This window comes from Rhinolophus ferrumequinum, chromosome 26 (genome assembly GCF_004115265.2).
Source record: "Rhinolophus ferrumequinum isolate MPI-CBG mRhiFer1 chromosome 26, mRhiFer1_v1.p, whole genome shotgun sequence".
NCBI classification, from domain to species: domain Eukaryota; kingdom Metazoa; phylum Chordata; class Mammalia; order Chiroptera; family Rhinolophidae; genus Rhinolophus; species Rhinolophus ferrumequinum.
This window is the reverse complement of record NC_046309.1, coordinates 1,029,852-1,047,752: the sequence shown is the minus strand read 5'-3', so window position 1 is coordinate 1,047,752 and position 17,901 is coordinate 1,029,852. Positions and strand designations below refer to the sequence as shown.

General features: G+C 41.9%; 1 protein-coding gene across 6 annotated transcripts in view; it reads right to left on the bottom strand.

Moving 5' to 3' along the window:
• Positions 1-17,901, bottom strand: part of LMBR1 (limb development membrane protein 1) — a 98,458-nt gene that overhangs the window by 39,040 nt on the left and 41,517 nt on the right. For all 6 annotated transcript variants that reach the window (XM_033098770.1, XM_033098771.1, XM_033098774.1 and 3 more), the window contains 2 exons: positions 929-1,055; positions 405-473 (listed from right to left, as the gene is read on the bottom strand). In XM_033098770.1, coding sequence (XP_032954661.1) covers positions 405-473; positions 929-1,055 — 196 coding nt within the window. The remainder of the gene's footprint in view (positions 1-404; positions 474-928; positions 1,056-17,901) is intronic.

Below are 17,901 nucleotides of genomic sequence, written 5' to 3'. Positions count from 1 at the left end.
ATGTTGTAATGTCTTAAGTAAAACTAAACAAACTCTAAAATAAAGACCACAAATTCACCATACAAAATTCTACCATCACCATTCAAAAGTAGAAAGTAGTGTTGCAATGGCAGTGTGTGCACGTGTGTGTGTGTGCACATGTGTGTGCACGTGCATGAATCTCCCCCTCCCCAGCCCGCCCCCAACCCTGTGGAAGACACTTTCCGTAGAGAACAACACAGTGTCTCATTATTTCAAGGTTTCAGTTTATCAAAATTCATCTTGAACATAAAAAAAGTTAAGAGCCAACTTTAAAAAAAAAATCTCCAAGTTGTTAAGGAATCTCATCAGGAAAATTTCCCATAATTTTCTAGAACACAGACTAATTCTACTTCCCTATCATATTAAGTCAGAAAAATACTTACAGAGAAGTAACAAACATCCCATCAGTGAGATACAGGAATATAAATAGGGTAGGTAGAACTCCCAGAGATCTATAAAAAATGTAAATATATTTTAGTAAGTCCAAAATACTGTACATTAAGATACGGGCTGACTATAAATTAATGTATAGTAAACATTGTAATTGCCTGTTTGAGTCTACTAAAACCATATAATTTCTAAATTGTACAATAAAAAGATCTAAAATAGAAGAACAGGAAATAACCCCCTTGCAAAACCTGTTTGGAGGGAGAAAAAAAGCCTCCATGGAATTTTAAGAACAGAAACCAACTAACCAAAAAAAAAAAAAAATCTGAAAAGCTGCTTACAAGTTCTGCATATAGGAAACACATGAGTATTCATTTCTTTTCTTAAACATGTCAGAAAACTTAAGTCTGTAAATTAACAACAAGGGTTAACTATACAAAGAATTCCTGAAATGCTTTAAAAAGGGACTGGTGAGTACGGCCCCCATCATGGAAGCTGGTCTGGGCAGGGCCATGCCTACCGTACAAGGACTCCATGCTCGCAGCGTCATTGTCGATGAGCGCGGAGGCCACCCACACTATCCCAAAAATCAGTAATGCGAGAAGGATAAGCATGACTAGGGTCTCTAAAATCCGGGCTCGGATTCCCTGAAAAATATAATAGACATAATTTTAATATTTTATTTCATCTCATGAACAATTATGTGAAAGCATAAAAATTCTTTGGAAGGAGAGGAAATTTATATTTATTAGCTGGACAAAAAAGCACTAAAGGCTTACAGTTTGTAATGTGTAGACTGACACATTCAAAATGACATAAAATACCATCAAGCTTTGAAGAAACCACCCAAAAAATGCTTCATAAAAACATTTTGCAGAACTATTTCAAACAATTAATTACTTTCCTAACACTTTCCACCATGAACGTAGATTAACAATTTTTTTATCTGTGATTCTCATCAAAGGAATGTAAGGCTAACTGGGACAGCCAAACGGGTTAGTGCCCGCTGAACTTGAAGGCACAGAAGCCCCAGTCGGCCCGCGGGTACCGGCGTCGTCCGCGACGCCCAGCCTCCAGCGCCCTCTAGTGCGCGGCCGGAGAACTCCTCGTGCTAATCCCACCTGAGAAACCAAGAGGACAGTAGATAAACCAATTACATCTCATTCCTCTCCACATCAGACAGAATTCTCATTAATGCACGAGGCTGGAAGATAACAAAGAATCCTTATGCACAGTTTGCTATAAATATGAAGCAGGTTCTGACCTCAGGGCCAACTAGAGGCGAAGGCAAAAACGAAAAACAAAGAAACTTCCTTACATTCCTGAAACCACCCAATGATTGAATCTGTACCTAAACTTAAAAATCCATACTGATATGCTAATGCACGAATCTACAACACCTAACACAGCAAACAAAATGAGACATATTTCCATGTTTCGCAATAAGCCACGCAATCTTTCCTTCTGCATTAAGAATAGTTTAGAGATACGAGCTATAAACAAAGCTCCTAAACATACACATATTTTAGTTTTGCCCCAAATATCATTTTCCAATTTCCAGGTTACAGGAATAGGCTGCACTTAAATCATGGCACTCCAGTTCCTCAAATTCAGTGGAGAGGGCAGGTGCATCCTAAACCAGGGGTGAGCAGGTTTTCACATGGATCCCAGTGGCCCAGCACCACCACCATGGGACTGCCCTGCCCAAGTGAGAGCTGGCGCTCCTGCGCCCACAGGGAGGAGGCCACTGAACCAGGGCAGATGAGACTCATAGTTTACATCTAGCAGTAGCGACTATTCCAGCGAGATAAAATGTGAACAGTCACAAAACACACACCTAAGCAACACACTCCCATTTCACGGGAGAACCCTCTGAACCTGACTTCACAACTTTCAAACCACTCAAGCTACCCAGATACAACCACCACTTTTTAACAGTGATTTCTTTTTCTTTCTTTCTCTCTTTCTCAGCAATAATCTTTCTTTTCCTGAGCAAGAATCATTTTATTACACATTAACTATTCTGTGGAAAGCCTATAAAAAGCACAGATAAAGAGCAGGTACTCTGGTGTGTGTGTTATATGCTCACAGTACGCGCCTGCCTCTGACCGCCCATGGGAATATTAGGGCTCCCACAACACGTAACACGCATGTCTGAAGTGTTGTGATATGTGCCAAAGAGTATACCAGTGCTAGTGTCTATGAGCTAAGAGCAGTGCTCCTTGGAACTATTTGAGACCCGCTGCCCAAGCAAGTGTTTTAATAGTATGTTATAATTATTGTATTAAACAGTTACAACAATGTAACCATAAGTGTTATGATGATGATGATGAAGATAAATGGTAAGGTCTCAATCTCCATAAGATTTACTCACTTCCTCTGATATTAAGAAATGTTTCATAGCAGTTAAGTTTGTTTTTCTTCAAGTATGTTTCCGTGTTGGGAGATGATGGATGGGCCTCTCCCATTTCTGTGCAGTTCACAGCAGACACAGGAATGGTCTTTTCAAGGATGCGTGTATAGCAAACAGCCTTGGGAGACAGAGACTGTTGTCTCGCGGAAGCAGAAGCAGGTCTATGTATTCACTGTCTCGTATGAGAAAGATAATGTCCCCTCCAGAGCAAGGTCAGGCGGGTTTGCTTGCCGCCCATTTTAAATAATGTGAGTGCCCGAAACTTGGGTCCCTCAGCTCGGCCAGGAGCCCACTACGGGAGCAGCCTCCACCTGGGCCACACCATCCACGGCGCTGGCAGCTGCAGGAAGCTGGGAGCAGGGAAGTCCTTTGTCCCTGACTGAGGAGCCATATCTACACCCAGCGTCCGCACAGATTGCGACTCACCTGTCAGCTTGCAGTAGGCCCCATGAAATTTCCGAGCCTCTGCAGTTCTGGGCAGCTCGGGGTGACCAGGGTGGGAAGCTAACATGGTTTCTTGGAGAAGAACAAACAGGGGCCCCCACAGGCTGGGCTGGGGGCTATGGAAAGACCCCCAGGATGTGACAGCGAACACTCTCAGGCAGGCAGGAAAAGAAGGAAGGGTCCCCAGTGACCCACCAACTGACACGTGTCTGGGGCTGAGCTGTGAAGGGGAGTGAGACAGCCGACGATGGCTTGGCTGCAGCTACCCCTGCCCTGCGCGGAAGCAGGAAGAGGTGTTATGGTGACAGTGGGACAGCCAGCCTTGCAGGCCAGCCAGGAGGGACTGTCCCATCGCTAGGACTCCAGCTACAAGGAACTTTGCTTCTTATATACTTTGTGCTTCTCTGTGTTTTCCGAATTTTCTAGAGTGGATGTGCCTGACTTAAGCAATATGAAAGCTAACTAATGTTATTTTTGTTTTTCAATTTTTTTCTTAAAAGAATCAATTTCCAGCAGATTGACACCCACAAGAATAGCTTTTTAAAAATATCCAAGTTCAGTTTACAAGACAGACTGTGTAGTGAGCTAGTTAACTCCCCAACTCCAGCAGCAGACTAGTTCAAATTCGGTTCCATCGCTGACCGACTGTATAACCTTGGGCAAACGACTACTCCTTGCTGTGCCTCAGTTTCCAAAGGAGGAATCCTTTGTAAAATGGGTTTGTTACTAACGCCCTACCTCGTGGGGTTATTGTGAGGACCAAGTGAGTTAATATATGGATCACTTAGCACAGTGGTGTTTAGAAAGCACCGTACAAAGTTAATGACTCAAATCATCACCTCTGTCTTTGAACTTTCCAAGGCTTGGGAGTTCTCGTACCACTTGTGTTTCTGAATGAAATTTATACCCCCTTCTAATACCAGTGTATACCCTCTTCCTATCTGTCACCTACCGCCTACAGACTTCTGACGAACAATCCCGTCTTTCTTAATGATACGCGCACCTGGCTGACAAGTCCTTCTTGTCACATCCTGTCAGCATGAGTAACATACAAGCTCCTAAGAAGCTGAACTCCATTCTATCTACCACGCCCCCTCCCTCGGCCCCATTTCCCACTTTCTCTGACACTTCCGGTCCTCTCTCTGAGCTGTGTCCTCACCATCAGCACCTCCACTGCCTCGATCCCCCCACCCCTCCATCAGCCTTGTCTTGCTGGCCTATACCCTCCGGGAGTTGACAGATAATCCAGTAGCGATACAGCCCAGGATTCCTGGTCCCTTTGGCTTCCCCAGGCCAGCTGAATTCCACTGGCAGCTCACTCCGTGAATTCTCAGCCCTGGGAGAGCAATTTACAAAACCATGAGAATTTGTGCTGCTACGTTCCGAAGTGGGTCTTCAGCGTTGCCTGGCCATCCTTACACCGACCTCCGGCTCAATGACAACTCCTGCTCTGAGTCTGAAAGTGTCTTATGTTCTCCTTGAGTCCCCGTCACATCTCCTCTTGCTCCGCAGCTGACTGCTCTCGCTCAGTGAGGCATGGCTGACACGGTCCCCGGCCTCATGTCTCTCCTTCTCCAAACGAACACCTGTCGGCCCCCTTTTCTCCCACCGCTCAGTCTGAGAGCCCAGCCTCACAGCTATGTAGGTGCTTCTCAAACCTCAGCATCACAGTTCCCCAGGGGCTTGCCAGCCTGATGGCACCTCTGTCTGTTCTGGGGAAGACGGCTCACCCAACAGTTTGCGGTCCTTCCCCGAGGAGACCTTGCCTCCTCATATGGCCAAGGAGTCTAAAGTTTGTACCTTCAGTTCAAATCTTCCCACTGAGGCCAAGACCCATACGCCCCCACTTACACCTCCCTAGGTAACTCACAGGCACCGTCCACTTAACTCTGACGTCAAGCACGATTGAATCCTGAAACCTGTTTCTCCCTCAGTGTCCCATTGCCCCTCCTCTGCTGGGGCACTGCCCCCACGCACACACCCTGGCCCTGGTCCGGCCAGCGTAAGTGCTTCCACCTCTCCTCCCACAGCCGCGTGTCCTTCCCGCAGGGACGACTCCCTAACCTCCTCGCCAGTGTCCTGCCCCACACTTGTGCCTCTCTCCGACCTGTCGCCTACAGTGCGGCGTGAATGGGATCCTTTCAAAATGCAGATCTGGCCAAGCCACTCTCAGTTATAACTCGCCAACAGACTTGTGCAGCCTGCAACTGGGGACAGATGCACTGATGTGACAACAGGTAATGAAAGTGTTCTCCTGAGCGTCCTCTTTAACCAGCTACGTGCTACATAAGTGTATCCACAGAACGGGGCCTTCCTTGTTCTTTCTTCTGCTGTGTAGACCATAAAAAACAACTGCAGATCAAAGAAACCAAGTTAGTTATGACTTACGAACACAGAACAGCACTGTCCAATAGACAGACCTTCCTGTGAGGACGAAAAGATCCTCTACTGAGCTAAGCCGAGGTGACAGCCACTAGCAACATGTGTCTACTGAGCCCTTCAATGTGGCCACTGTGACAGAGAACTGGCTTTTCATTTTCTCTCACTTTAATTATTTTAAATGTACAGGCCACACATGCTTAATGGTTCCCATACTGGTCAGAGCACACTGGGAACAGCCTGCTCCTAACAGGATCCGATATAAGAACTCTCTGTGTTCTCAAGTACTTTCTGGGCATTTTCTACATTTAACTTTGACATAAAATTCTTCAAAAAACAGCTTGATTAAAGTAACCTCCTCATTTAACAAGCTATGGCTCTATTTAGTGTTGTAAGTAGCATTTATGTCAAAAACAGGAAATCTACTATTAAATTCAACAACTCATCCCTTCTGTTTATACTAAGAAAAAGTATATTCTCTCACTGAGAAAAATAGGCAGTATTTAAAATACAACCTAGGTATGACCCTATCTGACTGAACGTGTTACTAGGGTTAAATATCCACATATTTATCCACATATACTTACAAACTAAGTCCCCCCTAAAAATCTTGTATGTGTTAAAAAATTACATGTGAGCAGTCTTTCTAAAAAGGAACAAGCTACACAATTCCAAGAGTATGCTTTTTCTATTACAGATATATGATTAATATCAAGAAAAGGGTCTAAACTGTATATTCACATGCTTAAGCTTAACATCAAATAGGAAACATTTAACCAAAAAAGCCTCTGTAGTCAAATCATATAAACTGTTCAAAAATTTACTTCAAATGGATTAATATTTCTTTTGAAAGCTAGTAAATAACTCACAAACAGAAATCTATTTTCAGCTATTGATCTAAATAAAAAGAGTAAATTAGCAACGTTACATTTACAGAAAAGGCTGCCACAGAGCGAGCCATCCAAATCACTGAAAATGATTACACGTTTATGAAATATTGAAGGTGACTGATATAGTAAGAAATAATTGTTATTCTGACTTAATCCACTAGGCGGCTAGGACACTTAGGTTTTCCTTTTGTGAATTTCATTATCTTTTTGTGTTTAAATGAGACAAAATCAGCCCAACTTGAAATCCATTAAGTGTCACATGTATGAACTTTAGCTACACTAATAGAAAAATATAACACATTTGTTCATTAAATGCAATGTGGCAGATTTGTTACCTCGAGCAACTTTAGGATAAAGAGAAAAGGAGCGATGGGACTATAAATAATCAGAAACTTCACTTGTTAATTCAGGATCGAGTAGCTCATACAAATACCAAAAATATAAACTTATCAGTACCTTTCTTGAGATCATAAAAATATTACAAAGCCTAACGAATATGGGCTTTGTGGCATGTAATGTGTGAGATTTTTAAACTTCTGTATGTGATTCTGTCTGCAAAGTAATGAAAAGCATTGTGAGAGCTTTTATCACCACCATTAATCACCAGCAGGATGGCATATAAGCAAAAAAAATATGCCTACTGCTCATTTTTCCATTAAGAGTCAGAATCAGGAGGGAGAGGCCCCAGGGGAAGGTCCTATCAACTCCATTCTCACATACACTGAGCTCAAAGATGTGCCAGATGTCAGAGCAACGCACTGCAATACCCTGCAAACGACAGAGTGGCCAACCCTGTTTGCAGGAAGGCGGCGTCCACTGCTCATCGTATAAAGACAGATGCGTCTCCTGAAGAACAGCTCAGAGGACTGACAGAACTGCTGCTTATTTTCAACAGCTGCACCTCCTTCACGGAAGTGTGAGGGCTTCAACTGTCACATACCACTAGGATTTCACCAACTTCCTAACATTGTGGTCCCCAGTATGAATATTTATCCTAACCCCTCCCAAAACACTATAAATCCAAGTTACTATAATGAAACGCCATTACTTTTATTAAAATCATAGTGGAATAAGCACTCAGTGAATTAGTAAAAACACCAAGGAAACAAAGTACTTTCTGCCAATGAGATGCCACACAGTTCTTAAGAAAAGCAAGCTATGTAATTAATTACACTAGTTTCAGACCAGTATTATTTCAGAAATCACAACTACCTCAACCTTGTAACAGTTTGTGTTAGATTAAATAGGCTAGTAAAGACTAAATACACGTAAACTCATAAATTTCTTTTTAGATTTAAGTAAGTGCTGAATGAGTAAAGTTAAAACACTAAAATAATTATGATATAATTGCTTCTTGAAATGTTTTGGCTGGTCAATCACTCATTTAATTGCTCTGTACTGAACATCAATAAAGTGAAAATTACAATGTACTTACAAAAGCTCTAACAATAAGCTGATATGTTTCTATGGTGATGAACATTTAAACAAGATTTTGCCTGGATATCTTGACCTCTTGGAAGGTATGTAAACACCACTTTATATATTATGTCTCCACCCATCAGGAAAGCCTGGGAAAATTTTCTACATTCACAGAACATTTAAAATAAATATCAAGCCATTGTTTTCATTTAACAAAAAGGGTCTCCTGGTAACATTAAGATAAGGTTTGCTCAGCATGACATCAAGACCGCACCAAACATACATGCAGTCATCTGGGTAAGATCGATAGAAGCACTAAGAAAGAACAGAAAATAAAGGCAGATATTCATTATTTTAAACCATGAAAAAACTACCAACAAGCATCTCTAGAGAGTGTCAGACATTCCCTTCTCCGCTCCCAAAGTTAAGGGTATGGACAGAAGGGTTTGGGTCCCAAGTCAAAGAAAACAGCTTTACAGAAAGCGTTGTTAGGCTCTACAGGGAATTATTTTTTAATATTAATATTTTCTACAGTCTATTTTATACTATATACTTATTTAATGTAGTCCATACAAGATAGAAAAACTAAACCTACAAGATGCTCAAGTTCATAAAATTTGACAAAAAGTATTTTAGGATGAGTTAAAATGAAAACACTAGTAGCTCGTTCATAGAACAACTGTATTCAAGATATCACTGTATTCAAATTCATGGGCTGAATTTCTCATGACATTAACCAAACAAAAGTCCTCCAGATTGCAAGTAAATACATTAATACAGCAAGTTTCCAGCATGTAAATGAAAGAACTGAACTATAAAAAGACTGCTGGGACTTTATAGCAAACATTTTAAACAAAAATCTGAATTCGGAAGGAATTCTTTCTCAGTATACTGCGTCCCGTCACTTCCCGGCTAGCCAGTGAAGGCCTGCCCCCTAATTCTGTTCTAACTTCAGGACAAAGAGGAGATGGGGGCTGACATTTGGAGAGCTCCCACTAGTGGCTTTAAATGTGCTCACTGAATCTTCACAATCAATGGAAAGGTACATTTTATTATAAATAAGGAAGCTCACACCGAGAAGGTTAAACAATCTGCCTGTGGTTGCACTGTTCAGTGGCTGCCAGAACTCACTTTACGCCCGGGCCTGTCAGTTCCCGCAGCTTTGCTTTCCTCTCCCAGCGTGACAGACATAAGACACAAAGACAAACCAACGTGGAAATAGGGAGGTGGGGAGGAAGCTGAAAACAGACTTAAGGCAAACCTATAATTTTAGTAAAGAAATCAAAGCAAAACACATAAGAGCTCCTTTTACTAGAACATTCATTTTCCGTAACAGCTAGATGGTGCTGAGGGCAAGCGCTCCGTCCTATAAGACACTTCACATAGTAGGACATCACAGCACAGCCTTACTGTGCGTTTCATGCACACCCAGGCACAAGCTCCAGTAGAGACACAACAAAGGGACGTCGCTAGGGTTATTATTCATTCATTACAGAAGCAGAATGTCCAAGATATTAAGGTGTTGGACAGAATATAAAGAAGTGCAACATGCTAATGCAGACACCGGTGTCATATTGCTTATGTGGCACAGAGGGCACTAGGAATCCCAGAACAGCCCAGAAGAGCTGTCCTTACGACAGGGAACAACACAGGAAACATGCCCGCAGAGCTGGGGGCTGTCTGCTCTCACCCGCTGTGTCGGGCGTCCCTCTCCCTGACTTCCTCATCCCCTCCGGCTCTCAGTAACGGCTGCTTTGGTGGCTTAGGTGTGCATTCGTACATGCACGAGTATTTCAGTAGCGTTTCCTACTGAAAACCAATAAATTGGCATTTTGCTTTTCCCTATCAGCCTGTTTGCTCATGTGAGCCCATCACCAAGAAATAAGTCACCTTTTTTCTTTCTGTTTTTAAATAATGAAAGTCCACTGTTTGGCTGTGTACGGCTGTGATACCTGTGGCTGCATCACCCAAAAAGCAACATGCCCAGGACCAATGTAGACCCACGAGGCCCTCTCAGCCGCACCAACCTCCTGCTCACCACGCTGCCCAAAGGTGACCACCAATGTGATCATCGTGTATGTACTTTTTTGTTACGGTAAAGTACACAGAACAAAATTTACCCCCATAACCATTTTAAGTGCACAGTTCAGTGGCATTAAGCACATTCATTGTTGTGCAGACATCACCACATCCATCTCCAGAACTTTCTGTCTTCCTAAACAGAAACCCTGCACCCATCAAACACTAACTCCCCTTTCCCCCACCTCACCCAGCCCCACAACCATTCTATTTCTGACTCTATGAATCTGATAACTCTAAGTACCTCATATAACGGAATTATACACAGTAGTACTGGTCTTACTGTGCCTGACTTCTTTCACTTAGCATAATACATCTTACAGGTTTCGTTTTTCTATCTTGCATAGACTACATTAAATAAGTATATAGTATAAAAAAGACTGCAGAAAATATTAATATTAAAAATAGTTCACTATAGAGCCTAAGAAAGCTTTCTGTAAAGCTGTTTTCTTTGACTTGGGACCCAAACCCTTCTGTCCATACCCTTAATGATTACTTTGGGAGCGGAGAAGGGAATGTCTGACACTCTCTAGAGATGCTTGTTGGTAGTTTTTTCATCCATGCGTAGCACGTGTCATAATTCCCTTCCTTTTAAAGACTAAACAACATTCCATTGAGTGTGCACACCATACTTTGTTTATTTGTAATACACTGATGGATAGTGGGTTGTTTCCATTTTGGCTGCTGTAAGTAACACTGCCACAAAATGGGGGTATAAATGTCTGTGCAGTCCTGTTTTCAGTCCTTCTGTGCAGATCCCCAGACATAGGGCTGCAGGATCCCACGGTGATGCTGTTTCCAGTTTCTGAGCAACGACCGTGACATCCACACAGTCTCACATGCCCTCCAACCGTGTGCAGAGCTCTGACTTCCCACAGCCTCAGCGCTTTTGGTGTTTTCTGAGTTGTTGTTGTTGTAGGGTTTTTGTTGTTTGTTTGCTAGAAGCCCTCCCAGTGGGTGTGAAGAAGTACCTTATTGTGGTTTTGATTTGCATTTCCCTAAGGACTGTGGTGCTAAGGTCTTTTCATGTGCTTATCACCCATGTGTATACCTTCCTTGAGAAATGTCTATTCAAGTCCTTTGCTCCTTTTTTAATATTTGATAAAGTTCTGTCACCATGTTCTTCGGAATTGCTTTGATTGTCCTTAGTGCTCTGCTCTTCCGTAAGAGTTTTACTATCTGCTTATCCCATCACATAACCTCTTAGAATTTTTATTAGGATTGCACTGACTCTAAAAAATAATTTGAGAACGGATATTTTCACCATATAAAGAAATTCACAAACATGGAAATATCTATTCATTTATTTAGGTCTTCTTTAACATCTTTCGATAAGATTTTTTGCTCCCATATATTATTTCCATAAAGGTTTTACATATCATTTGTTGGATTTATTTCAGCATACCTTACACTGTCTAATTATTATGAAAGGTATTTTTAATTAAGTTTTCTGTTTATTGCTGTTATTTACTGATTTTCTATATTAATCTTATTTTCACCTTCCTTGATAAATTTTATTTGAATAATTTATCTTAAGATTCTATAGAATTTTTCAATAGACAATATCATGTCAATAATGACTATTTTGTTTGTTTCTCTCAATTATTCCTTTTCTTCCCTAAAACTCTACTATATTGTTACTTATTATTAGCAATAAAAGTATTTAAACTGGCATCCCAATTTCAAACTTTTACTATTTTACCATTAAGTACAATGTTATCTGTAGGTTTAGGGTAGATCCACTATCAGGCTAAGGAAGTTCCCTTCAGTTCTTAGTTTGCTTTTTAATCGTGAATGGTTATTGATTTTACTGAATGTGTTCTGTGCCTCTTTTGAGGTACTCACTTGGTTTTATTCTCCTTCACTCTCCTACTAGGAATTACAATCATCAGTTTCCTAATGTTAAACCAAACTTGCATACCTGAAATAAATTTTTTTTGATGATGATCTTTTGTACACATGGCTGGATTCAGCTTAAGATTTTCAGGTTTACAAGTATTCATGAATAAGAAGGGCCTATGACATTCCTTTCTCATATTATCATTGCTACTTTCAGTATCAAGATTATACTGGTCCCATCACACAAAACTGTGAAGGTTCCATCTCCAAATCTCCAGACCAATTTGTATGAAATTGGAGTTCTCCATTCTTTGAAGAAATACCCTGGAAACTCTGCACTTGACTTTGTTTTTATCAGAATGAGTCAGTAAAACTTTCATTTCTGGCAATATGGAGGTTGAGATATCCTTAATTCCTTCTGCCACAAAACATCAAAAATGCTAGACCAGATATTTCAAAGTCTCCCTGAAATCTTCTCTGTCTATTAACACTTGTAGTACACTGAATTTGGTGTTCCTCCTAGTACTGGCTTTTCCCAAACGTCTCATTATCTTCTGAGCCCCTGCTCGTCTTTATATTCAAGGGGTTTTGCCCTGCCTGTTCTCTTACCATCTCCCGCTTCTGGTGACAGTGATCTGGCCCTGGGGGAGGTGTCTCAGGAGCCTCGGTCCTGGCAGACATCTGTAAGCACTGACCGGACGCTCAAACGCCAGGACCCACATCCTCTTCTTTAGCCCAAAGCCAGCGTCCCTGTGGCTTGCTGACTGCAGCCCCCGCCTTCCTCCCCAGCACCTGGTCCTTTCTCTCACGTCCTTTGCCAGCACGGCCACATGGTTTTAATTTTTGTTAAAACCACGTCAAAGGAGAATTTGAAGACCCCAGATATACTTAGATAATCAGAAATGCTAAATAAAATCAATTTGCTAATAGACGCAAAACTGGATAATATCCAATGGACAATAAAATGAAATGTTCAGAGCTGTCTTATGTGTAGGGAGGAATCAATTACATCTCTATCAGACACAATTCATTTGCCCTGCTCTCGGTTTCCTACCAGTGAACTCTGACCCTAAGGACATGTAAAATAGCCAAGTCATCAGAAAATCACCAAAGCTGTGGGCCCTCGGCACAACGCTCAGGACCCCCTGACAGAGGACACCCGGCGGAGGAACCCCAGGGTCTCCTGCGCCCATTTCCAAGTCCTGGACAATTTTTCCTGCACCAGAAAATTTATGTACATAAAGTGAATTATTAAAGTAGGGACACAAAATATATGTACACACTAATTATAATTACACAATAATCCAAGGACAAATGTTGACAGGTAATTTGCAATGATATAAAATACACTGCAGGGTTAATTGGCTTTCTCTAAAATTGTCTCAATTAAAATTAAAATATTAATGAAAAACCGACAGAAGTCAAGATACACAGGCAAATCAGCCAAAATCATCAGCCTTGTGAGTATGCTTCATGCAAGCCAAGTAAGACACAGGAAAATTAAACATTAAGCATCCTGGAATACAGAGGTAGTCAGAAAGGACTCATCCGTTGGTAGAAATCATCTTGGAATCACGAGAAGGAAACTCTAAAGACCAGATTGGAAAAGATCTTTAAACAACCTTAAAGCCATGAAAGGCCAAAACAGCTACAAAGCAGAGAGGAGAGGCCAGGAGAAAACACCAGGACCCATACTTGTCGATGAAATCAGAACTGATTCAAGCAGGGAACACAGAGCCTCCCAGATCTGGGAAAAGACAAAGAACGCCCCCAAATTGACAACTAGCTGAATTACTACTATGTGCCAGACAAAAGGCCAGTAAAACTAACAGGTAGAGAGAAAGAGGAATCAGGGACATTGGTTCAAGATGCTGGATTAAACACATACCGGTACAAACTGGCCCAAATGACTTGTAAAGTAACATGCCAAGTTTAAGCTCCATGTGGGCCAACATTTCCTAGCGATCAGAAGAGTCACAGTGTGACATCCTGACAAATGATTCTACAGACAAATAAATATGCATGTCAATGCCAAATAAATGTAAGATTTTAACAGTCTGAACTCCAGCCCTTTGGCTGAGCTCTGTCTTACGGGTCTGTGGTGTGGGCCATAATTATGTAAAAAGCTCCGTAGTCAGCATTAAATCTGACATTTAATTTTACTTTCAAATAAAGTTCATTCCAAGCAAGGGTGGACAGTTTTCAATTCCCCCAAAATGTTTTAGAAAAGAGACTCTAATTGACAATGACTATTTCTATAAAATTGTGTCATGAAAATTGGAAGTCTTAGGGCCAGTTTAATTAAAATTACAATGACTTTAAAACCTAAACCTGGTGATTTTTTATTTCCTCCCTACCAAAACTTTTCCCTATTTAACAAAGAGCCCTGAATTATGAGACATTTGTTGGTAATTTAATCATCATATAAAATAAAGCTTGAACTTTAGTTACCTATTAAACATAATACCTATTTTTACAACCCATACTGGTATAAGATAAAACAATTTCAATTTCAAAAAGTAAATAAACGAAGCTGGCTGCCTGTGCCCCTCTAATTTCTCACATCGCGTTGCTATAGACACCGTATAAAAGCACTCAGTCCTACCCAAGCCTATGGTGTCTCACAGAGGCTCGCACAGCTGCCACCCTGCGCACCTATTGTCACTGCCGCTGCAGCTGTTTCTTGGGAAATCTGCAAACACATTGCATGGGCGACTGAGCCCCTCAGAAACCCCGTGACAAGGTAACACTGCCGGCCCATTTCACAGACGGAGACACCGAGAAACATGCCTAAAAGCCCAGGTCAGCAAGGAGAAGAGTCAGAATTTAAGCCCAGGCCTAAAAGCTCACGATGTTGCCATTACACTACTGATCAAATAAAGAGACACCTAGCCCAGGAGAAAGCTCTCCTTTTCGATAAGTGGAGATGAGGATGAAAGTGCTATATAATAATAGTCCACTTCAAAGTATCGGACCATCAAAGGGGAAGCGAGCGATGTCTTTTAAAAACACAGCTGCTATTTAAGAAAAACAGAGATGTTACTGAAGTTATAATTAATTCCCTCCGATATGCAACTGTATAAGAATGGAGACAAAATGAATGTCATTTCATGAAGTAAATGATTTTTAGTTCAAAATCTTTATAAACTCAAATAACTTTTAAATGAAATAAATATACTCTGTTCCTCAAAATAATACTTTTATGTCTTTCTCTGAGGTCCTGTGTGCCAAGCTTCCAGGTCTGAAATCTCGGCTATGCTGGGGTAACCACGCCTCTTACAGTAGAGTGACAATTCCTAAAGGAACCTCGAGTATAACAACACCGCCAGAATCGAATGTTTGAAAAAGAATCATTCTTATCCATGTTGTTTCTCTGGGGGAAAAACAGCGCTGCCCATTGGGGGAGGGTGGAGGGATTCTATTAATAACCGACTGAATGATTTTTTTTCTGGAAGGTGTTGGGAAAATCACATTAACACATAACAATAGTTAGTGAGATATGACTCCATCTTCTGTAATAAACACCAAGATCAAAACGCGACCCTGGGTGAATTTCCTTGAAAGGTCCCCAGCAGGAGTTTCCCTTTTGGACGTGATTTCCTCTGGCCACAAAAACCTGCGGAATATGCGCCTGTGCCACTGACACTAAGCAGTACTTCCTTAGTCACTCGTTCCAACAATTTATGGATGAGCAGCGGCAAAAACGAGCAAAAATAATGAAAGAATGCAATGAAAGCTCACGGAGGCCGCGCGGGACTTCCTAGTCGGCCCTGCATCTCTTTAGGTGGAGGCCTGATACAAATTAGCCACTGCGGGGAAAAGTCATCTGCTCATAAAATACAGTACAAGGTCACTTTTATGTAAGTTTGCCAAAAGGGACATAAACCAGGACAATCTCAAACTGTGACACAGGATAGAAGCATATTAAAGCGATCTCTGTTCCTCCTCTATTGTGCGGCCGTGGTGCCCGGCTTTATGGGCTCCAAGCACCAGCACGGAGCTCTTCGTTTCCACCTGGTCAGTCTAATTAATTAAGAAAGGAAGTCACCGCAAATTTTGTACTTTTTGCTTTTATTATCAAGCACTCCGTTTGAAGTTATAGGAGTTAACCTCTTAATCCTTCAGAGCGTGTGCTATGTTCTGGACATTTCGGGATGTCTGGATGGTTTGGGTAATTGGTCAGGATGTTGCTGTCACTTATGTTAAATTTTATGCTATGATTTCAAATCAAAGATGGGCGTTAAAGTGAGGCACAGTATTAAGTTCCTCCCACAAACATTTTTGGTTTAGGAATTAATCTGTCACTGAGGAGATTTTTGTCACTTTCATTCAGTTGTTCAGTTTTTGTCCTCATAACATTTTAATGTAAGAGGTTAAAACATAGTATGAAACAAACATGTTGCTTACTCCCATTCAAACCCTGGCCAGAGTTTCAACCTCTGGGTTCCTCATGAGACTGGAAAACTCTCTGCCATCCCCCAAATAACCCAGAGGTCTCGGAGGCAGAGGGCAGCTAAGTGGCAGTTTGACGGTGACAGCAGCGCGGCGGTCCGGAGACCCTCAGACTCGGGCACAAGGCTGAGTGGCCAAGGGACAAACTGCGGGGAAAGTGTCTCTACCACAAAACACTCACCAGCAAATGCAACCTTTTTATCAGGGTTGAAACATTAAGGTGTAGGCGTGCGGGCAGGTTCAAACTCATATGGACATAAACGATGTTCGATACAATACATATAGGTGACAGCAAAATCTTCCACATTTGGTAAACATTCAACTGGTAACAGTAAGTTAGAGTTCCAAGATAAAACAAACAAACAAAAATTGCGTTATCAAAACCATTCACGTTCTCGTAGATGAGAAACAAGGAGGAGACCGTGCCGCTAAAACAGAAACACACGCCATGGTAAGGCGAAAGAAGAAAGGCTACTTGAGGCCCTTAAAAGGACATGGCCAACCCCGCAGGCCCAAAATGTCCTGTTTGAATTAACATAGAGGCTTAATTAAAAACTAAGCAGAGAATTCTGCTTAATTTGACTTTCAGTCCAAGGCCTGCGCCCGCCGGTGGCTAGCGACCAATTTCCGCATCTCGGCACAACATGCGAGCGGCTGTTTTAAAATCGATCGCCCAGGGGAATCACTGGGAGGACGCGGGGCCATATGCCTTTTGGGGACTCCACCAGACGTAGACACAGTAAAACAGCACCAGGAGGGTGGCCGCGGAATGCAGAGGGACTTTAACTCAACTGCATTCCAAGTTTGTCATTACTCAAATTATTGCCGATCTACCAATTAGAGGTGTTTCCAAGCTCTCTGCAGTATCGCTGGGAACTAATGTGTCAGACGTAACCAATGAGAAAGAGCTTCAAAGGAACAAACACAGGTCTGTGCTCACTGGCCAGCTGTGTGAAGGAGGCAGCGGGTCCGTGAAGCAGCAGAGGTAGTGACTGACACGGCCGGTGGCACCGCGTAAACAACCAGAGGTCGTAACGTGACTTAGACTCTGCACAGTAAACACCTGTGGTCGCCTGTCACAGAAAGGCACAAGCGTGTGCTTTACACACACACACTTCACTGTAGTGCTAACAGTCCTTGCAAACATTACGCCATTCATTCAAACTGAAAAATATGGGTATTTTAAAATAACATCATGATCCCCTTAGTTTTAAAGCTTTCCAAACATTTCTAATAAGGTCTAGAATGCACCTCATCTTCAAGCAGGTTTGATTCGCTTCAGTCCAGGCCATTTCAAAATGGGAATAATAATTTGGAATCTTAAAACTGCCTAAGGTAATAAGTGAACAACTGAGAGCTAACTGTTATACTGAGTTGCTTTCGAGCAATCCCACACAACATTCTAGAATACTTATTGGTCAGATGCACTGAGCCCTGGGTTAGTGGCAGTAACAACCACCATTTACTGAGCTGCGTCCTGTGCTATTTGTTTGCTTCCATGAAGAATCTCCTCTCATGTCATCCACCAAGGTAACTCTCATTACTGTGCCCATTTTACAGAAAGAAAACCTGAGGCGG